General features: G+C 38.5%; 1 protein-coding gene across 3 annotated transcripts; it reads left to right on the forward strand.

The window, feature by feature from the left end:
• The first annotated feature begins 1431 nt into the window (after window positions 1-1431).
• On the forward strand, window positions 1432-7901 carry exd1 (exonuclease 3'-5' domain containing 1). Of its 3 annotated transcripts, none has more exons than XM_032499634.1 (11): window positions 1432-1541; window positions 3966-4034; window positions 4138-4171; window positions 4256-4332; window positions 4462-4541; window positions 4703-4789; window positions 4895-4999; window positions 5095-5175; window positions 5266-5409; window positions 5824-6015; window positions 7019-7901. In XM_032499634.1, the coding sequence occupies exons 1-11, from the start codon at window positions 1529-1531 to the stop codon at window positions 7736-7738; spliced, it is 1602 nt and encodes a 533-aa protein (XP_032355525.1). In that variant the 5' UTR covers window positions 1432-1528; the 3' UTR covers window positions 7739-7901. The 3 variants fall into 3 exon arrangements, with proteins under 3 accessions (XP_032355525.1, XP_032355524.1, XP_032355523.1); XM_032499633.1 differs by lacking the exon at window positions 1432-1541 and adding an exon at window positions 3305-3819 and having other exon boundaries at window positions 4474-4541; XM_032499632.1 differs by lacking the exon at window positions 1432-1541 and adding an exon at window positions 3307-3819.
• The last annotated feature ends 216 nt before the right edge of the window (window positions 7902-8117 follow it).

Here is an 8117-nt window from a genome sequence, read left to right on the forward strand (position 1 = left end):
TTTTGGAAAATCTGTGGGATGTGATCCCTCTTGAAGTTTATTAAAACCTTTGTGTTTGTTCAGACTGCAGAGCAGGAAAAGGGTGGACCTGCCTCTAAAGATAACAATGGCTGTAGGTTCCGTTAAGGCTTATATGGTGGGATAATGTTATTGTACTATACTGTAGGTGGTCCAGAGAGGATGTTTCCGGAGGTCGTTTGACTACTTTAGGAGGTTCACACTGATCTGGGTGGAAAACAGAGCTCTGTGAGAAGGGATTCATGTAATTATGCCAATGAATAACAACACAGTACGTTTGTCAACATTGGATGTGACACCCAAGGGCCATTGAAATATTGATTTAACATGTGATTATGGTTTATTCGGAATATTTAAATATTACGATCCTCATATCCTCAAAGAAGGAATGGTATGCAAACACACAAGAATTATCAGTGTGAAAAAAACCTTACGTATAGGATGTAATTGGAAAGGTATTAATCACAGCTTTTCTTAAATAATAATAAAGCCCAGTTTAAGCTAAAAGGAATGTTGTTAAATTCGCTCTGGAGCTTTGCGTTTACCCTTTCTCACTTGACTTTACCTGACCTTAGGAGGACTAACACACTCTATAGCACAAATAGAATAAGGTGCATACAGTCTGTGATTAAATCTGAGTCAGCACCGACCCTCTCGCATCCCATAGCATCCTCCATTTGATGAGGTGGCTCCCTGCAGGTTGTCCACAGACAAGCAGTAGTTTGAGTTTATGTGTTTTTTGCAGTAGCAGCTGGCTACTTCTGATAAGAGAGCTTGTCTGCACCCTTTTCTGTGCCAATGCTGTTATCAGAACACTCAGTGGTGCCTTAAGCATGCCCCCATGTGGCTTAAGGTACATCTAAATCTGATTTCAAATAACATTTAAATAAATGAGACTTGCCATATTTTTTGTGATTTTTCAAGGAATGAGTAAAGCAGTATACAGTACCTTTTGTTGACTGTGCTATTTGGGACCCATGTCTCCTTGTGAGTCTTCACCAAACCTTAGACCAATAACAAACACACACTGATAAGGAAAAATGAAAAGTAGACTTTGGGACATGTGCCTCTACTATGGGAGGGGCTTGATTCAATTTTCCAATCCTGTTAAACTTCTGCACTGCTTCTGACATTATATGATACATTTGGCTGGACCATATTTCTAAATCGGTTTAATATGCACTCTGAATGACTTCATGTCACACAAGAAATGTTTCTTAGGCAGTTAAAAGACAATAGTTTTGGGTTGTTGTTTTCACGTATGCTACTATTGGTCTTATTCTTGTAACTTTTCAACTTTTATTTTAAAAATAATCTGCATGCATCATGTTCAAAGTATTATCTTCATTTGAATTTTCTAAAAATGATCACATTTGTTGCCTCTGAACACCTGATGCAGCTCATTTAAAGATGATTGGATACCTGTTCAGGCATTGGTACTGTGGTCATGGATGTTGCTTCAAAAAATGCAGCATGGCCAATTAGTAGTCAGCCGGCAGCATGGTGAGTTATGTCTTCAGGGTGTAAGTAAAAAGGGCAGTGAAGAATTTCTAGATAAATTATCAAGTTCTTATTAGAATAGATTCAAATTGTCTGGCCAAAGTGTACCTCTCTAGAGATGCACTGTAGGCCAACACAGGGCACTGACACACTGCTCAGAGACAAATCACTTTACTTTCTAATGAGGATGAACATGTATGGTTGCTTTTATTATGTTGAGTGTTTTTATCAGATTGAAATTTGTCATATTTCTAAGAAACCACCTCAAGTCAGAAGAGTGAAAGCCCTGACATATCAAATAACTCATCAGTTTAGCTGTGACCACCCCCTGGTGGATACATTTAATATCTACTGACCACTTCGGAACACATTGGTCTTATAATACAGCCATGATATTGACCTTAGGTGGCTATTAAGAATTAGCTGCTGCAGCATATAGAAACAGATCACTCAGCTGCTAAAGTGTTAATGTGTAGAGTACTTGTATGAGCTCTACCTGCTCCTGTTGTTGCATCACCACAGAATCTGCACTAGAGGTGGTCCAATAACATTTTTTCGTTCATGATAGCGATTCCGATACCTGAACTTGCGTATCGGCCAATGCCGAGTACTGATCCGACACTAGTATGTCATTTATTATGTTTTAACAGCTGTATACCCATGTATGGATGTGATGTGATTGCCATAATTGTTGTACTGCCTGGCTCAGGTTAAAATCTTTGTGAAACAAACACAAACGTGGCGTTCATTGCCATAGAAACTTCTTTTATTAACCAGTTTGAATATTCTTTAGGTCCAAATTGCTTGGTATAGGTATTAGTATATTGGTGCATAAACTCCAGTACTGGCCAATAACAGCATTTTAGGCGGTATCGGCGGCTTTTCCAAAAGTGGTATCAGTATCGGAACATCTCGTCTCTACACTCAACAGAATTTGGAAAAGTATGACTTAGGTCAGATCTGAGCAACCTTCTGTAAAACGTTTTTTAATCAATATATAAACCTTCCTTTCCATTTCTTTCCTTTGTTTTTATTGGCATGCCCCTGATTTTAAGCCTCATGTTGTCCTCGGGTCAAATTGACCAGTTTTCCTATATCAATGTTCTTTTTAACTACCCAAAATAACATGATTGATTCCACACAATGCTCTTTGGCAAGCACAAATCTCTTTCAGTAATTTTGGGGTGTCTTATTCAATTTTATAGCATTCGGAGAGAAAAAATTGAAGTGGTTTTGAAATAGTATTGAGTAAAAGTTGACATATTCCAGTCTGTGATTATCCATCAACACACATTCCTTTAATTTTAGTCTAAATAATTCCTAATTTCTTCTTTTCTAACTCAAACATTAGGTATAATTTCCTAAAAATGAGGTTTATTGACCATGAATTCCAAAAATAACTGTAAAACTAAAGTTAATGAATTAGTGTTACGTTGTGTTAAACGTCAAAAAAAGTGACAAACATTGAAAAAAGTGTTGAAAAAAGGGACAAAATCATAAGAAAAGCATCAACAAAAGTGTTGACTTTCAATTTTGATGGGAAGACAACACAAGGGTTAAGGCACTAATTATATGCTTGTTGAACTAGCCTAACTTACACCAACCTCAGTGAATACAGCTTGTATCACACTAATTCAGTCATATTAATCCTTATTAAAAACCTGATGACAGTTTAAAATGACTATCATCACATCAAATGGAATTTTCATCCTGACGCGCCACATTGCTGCCTGCCACAGTTTCTGTTTTTAGTCCACTGGGGAGGCACCAAACGAAACTGTTCATTATTACATAGTTTTTTACACTAAACAAATGTGCTGATGTGCAGAGTGTATAGCAGAAAAAGTATATAATAGAAGAAACTGTAGATTCGCCTTACCCGCCTATACTGTTTTTTTTGTTGTTGTTGCTAATTTAATAATGTTAGACAGGGACGAGGAAGAAGATACAGAAATTAACGAGAAGCTTTGAACGCAGCATTGTGCGCCTCTGACTGCTACTTTGGCGCCCTGACACGTAATTTAGCTAGCTTGCTAATGTTAAATTAAATGACAAGTGGCTGGCCTAGCTAGTCGATTCTGTGGCTCATGATAGAAAAGCGTCGACAGCCTGCTTTTTTACAAGCTAGCAGCTTCACTGTTTTAATATCTTAAAACTTGCATGACTTCAAAATGGTTTTGGACGAAGTTCAGTTCCTGAATACCTTCAAGGGAAAACGTGTCAAACTTACCCTTAAGACTTCATCTTACCTTGGCGTCGTCCAACGTATCAATCCCAACAAAACACTGATTTTGGTGGACGGTTAGTAAAATGTTTATCGTTTAATATGTATAGTTAAGATAACAACTGGTTCTGCCTGTCAGAAGGAATATGCTAAAACGGCACAGAAAACATGTCTATATTTGTATCTTAACTAACGTTATATTAACTCGTGTGTATTGTTTCAGTTGTTAGTGGCAGTAATGGCTTCAAATGTCCTGGCTCAAAAATGTTCTTCGGGCATGAGATTCTGAATGGTTAGTTTATTCATGACAAGTGATATATAAAAAGTGAACGTTCAATATTTTTTAATTAAAGGTTTTGACATCTGACATGCCTTTTTGTGTAATTTAATAACAGTGGAGTTTCCCAATGAAGCAAACGTTGCCATTGGGTAAGTAATTAACAATTATGTCACTGTGGTGACAGTGCTTGTCCTAATATAGCCATTGACTGTAACATGCAATGTTTTGCACAGAAATATTCATGACCACCAATTTGAAGAGCATTTGAATGTGGAAAGGTTTCAGCCATACAAGAAAACAATCACATTTGGTGAGTATGACGATAATAATTAAGTGTTTTTGCTAAAGCTTTAATCATACTCAAATTCAGCATACTTCCAGCTTCAAGTTAATGTCTTCCAAACGTAAACCATTACTATTGAGAGGACCCTTTTCACAGGTGATGATGAAGATGAAGACGAAGAGGAGTACATTAACTTTGTAGTCATTGATGAGTTTCAGGAGAAGTTTGGGTCTGCTGTGAGTTGATTTAAAGTTCCTTTACTTTTGCATAAATCATTTTAAATGACCTACTTGTCACTTTGCAAATCTATATCGACAGTATATAATGGTGGACACATTTACTGAGAACCTGTTGTCTCTAAATCTCTCAATAATATCTCTGAGCTCCTATCCGTCAGGTTATGCACATCAAGAAGCAGCATGTGATAGGTGTGGGCGCTGATGGAGTCGAGGTATTTAAGCATGGGAGACTGTGTTGGCTGCAGGTAAGAAGTTCTGCCTTCCTGCTTTTTTGAGTCATTCTGTCCTTACTTTTCCTTCATCACCAAAATGAAAAGAAGAAGAAAATAACAAACTTTTCATACATCTAGATTGCCACTAAAAGCAAGGTATACCTGTTTGATATTCTCATACTTGGAGCTCGGGCCTTCAAGAACGGTCTTTCCATGATCCTGGAAAGTAAACACATACTGAAGGTAAGTATTCTAAACAGACAATATAAATACAGTTCAGTCACAGTGAGGATTATTACCATCACATCACATCTGTGTTGATTGCACATTTTGTATAGGTCATTCATGACTGCAGAGCCATTGCTGGATGTCTGATTGCTCAGTTTGGAGTAAAGCTAACCAACGTCTTTGATACGCAGGTACATGCAATATGTACAGTGGCCTACATTCTCTCCTGTATGTTTAAGTGAGCTTACTTATTTCCTGCTTTTCTTTCTGCATGTGTGTAGGTGGCAGATGTCATGTGCTTCTACTCCGAGACAGGAGGTCTCCTTCCCGACAGAGTCAGTACTCTGCAGGAGGTGGTGAGTCTCCATCTGAAGGTGCCCTCCTCACAGCTTCTTTCCCTTCAGATGATGTCACAGCTCACCAAGGTGCAGTACACTTTCTCCAATCCAAGATGGTTTAATTTACCATGTAGTAGTATCTGTATATCACAATATGATATTAATGCAATGTTAAACATAATGCAATATTCTGTGATATATTGCAAATCTATTTTCCAACTTCAAATTTTTCCCAATTTCAATTTATGTCCCTAAAAGAAAACTTTCTGTTTTATCTAAAAAGATACATTTCTCTTTTCATACATCTCACATCTCATTGCACAAATCATCACATCACATCTCATCACACAAACTGACCAACACATCTTTAATAATAGATTGATCGATCCTTGATGTCTGTGCATCGATACAGTGTTGCCATGGAAAATATTGCAATATTATGCCGTATTGATTTTTTTCCCACCCCTAATGTGCTGTAATCACTGGTGTGTGTCTTTACAGGAAGAACTGGAGATGTGGTACAAGCGTCCCTGTCCTGTACCCCTGCTTAAGGTGATGGCTCTGTCAGTGATCCATCTTCAGCCTCTCAGACTGGTGCTGCTCGATACTATTATGACAGACTACATGGCCCTGGTGGACTCATATCTCAACAGCAGCCACTACCAACCTGATGAATTGGAGCATGTTAGCATGGTGGGTAATTCACAATTTGCACATTTCCAGGGTAAAAAAGGCACGTTGTCTTTGGTGGATAAATAAAGTATTTTTTTTTCCCATTTCGGAAATGTGTACTTGCTAGCCACCATGCACAATCTCTCTCTATGCCCAATCAAGTAAAAGCAAAACATCTGATTGGCTGCCGTACTAGTCTGCTTCTTTTTTAATTCAATCCAGAGATTGTTTTGTTTTATTAATTCGGTGAACCAACATGTATGTTTCATACTATGCATTTACCGTTCACAGCAGACTAACTGTGTTTCTGTACGGGTGTGTAGGTGTCTTTGTTCCCTTACTGAGATTATTCAGATTTTAAACTGCTTTTATATTTCTTTCATAAGAAACCTTGCTGAAGCTCATTTAAAAGGTATTTTCACATATGTTTTTATTTTACTTTAATACAATATGCACATGCCAATATGTACATTGAAACAGATTTTTGTCACTGAGATTGTTCTTCCGGTCGATACTGGCTTTCATGAGATCCCTCTCTGCTATGATTCCAATGTAAGTGATGAACAAAATCTGCAGTCCTCATTCTGGGTAAAAAAAAAAAAATACATTTCAAAGTTTAGTTAAAGTTAATTTCAGGCTTTAGCAGTCTGAGGAAGTCAAATCAGGTGGATGTCAAATCCCAGTCCTTTGTTTAGTACAAAACTTACCATATTAGTTTCCTTGACATTTTTATGATGGATGGATGGATTTGACTATTAAAGTCTCACATTAGCTATAGCTGAACATTCAAATTCTTTTCAGTTTTTTCAGTGAATGAGGATTGTGGATTTTGTCCCCGTCTTTTACATTGAAATTGTGTTAGGAAGGAATCTCCTCACAGCCAGTATGGACAGAAGGAACAATAGCCGCAACCAAAACTGCTTCATTGTTTGTATTGTTTCAAGACAAACTTGAAAAGAATGTGAAATTATCCTTCAAGCACATTCATTGGTCCACAAACACCTTTTCCTGTTTGCATCTTAAGGAGAGTGTGTTGGAGCTGCCCAGAGAGCTCAGACAGCTGGAGCAGACGCGTCGTGAGCGGCAGAAGCGGGCTGCAGACCACTACCCTCTCACAGAGGAAGGTCTGCTGGCTCGCTTCAACCCCCGATCTCAGACTCCATCCCAGCCCACACTTGTAACAGAAGAGCATGGCGAGACACAGGTAGAATCCTTTGAACCTGCAAATGTTGAATCACCTTCACAAGTTGACACTCTCCTTCACAAGCCGCCCACGAGCCCTCCAAGAGTCAACAATGTTTTGTCTGTGGATATCCATGCCTCCCCTAACCCACAAGCCACTGCATCAGACCTCAGGAAAGAAATGGCTGTTATCAGTCCCCTGTCCCTTGGTGTAGGCAGAGGGCGCACAGAGGTACTGATGGACACAATGGGAAGAGGAAGGCCCTTTGAGAAAGAGCAGTCATCCATCCCGGCCCTACCTGCCATAGGAAGAGGCTTCCTTCTCCAAATATCACAAGATCAGATCCCCAGAGAGAGCATGGGGGACATAACTGCTGGTAGGATGGGGGTGGCTACTTTGTGCCCCTACCATACACATACCCTAGAAGTGATGTCCCAGCCTGGCCCCAGTGTTCATGACCTGCCAAAGGACACTTCTGGCATGACAGAAGAACAATTCAGATCAACACCCAAATCTGTCCCATCATCACTCAGGCAGTCATTCATGTCTTTCAGATACTGAAGGAAGTGTTAAAGCAATATAAGGACATGTGTTACTGATGTTTGTGGTACCATGTTTGTGATTTCCTAAACTGGCCAATAGATGGCAGTAAATATTTTGTTTTGTGCAAAGGTTTGTTTTATGCAAGGTGTTTGTGACAAGACTTCATATAGAAAAAGAGATGCTGTTTGGAAGTTTAATACCAGTTCACTCAAATATATTCATATGATTTGTAACAAAACGTATGCCTGTTTGTCCCTATTTGTGTCGTATTTCATAAGCGTTTTGCCTCTTAAGCCTTCTCAATTTGGTTTGAATAGTAATTGATGTACTCCTAGCTGTAATATCTAGATAATCTGTACAATATTCAAAAATTGTGTTTATATTAGGTTATTTTTTA

This window comes from Etheostoma spectabile, chromosome 20 (assembly GCF_008692095.1).
Source record: "Etheostoma spectabile isolate EspeVRDwgs_2016 chromosome 20, UIUC_Espe_1.0, whole genome shotgun sequence".
In the NCBI taxonomy this organism is placed as follows: Eukaryota; Metazoa; Chordata; class Actinopteri; order Perciformes; family Percidae; genus Etheostoma; species Etheostoma spectabile.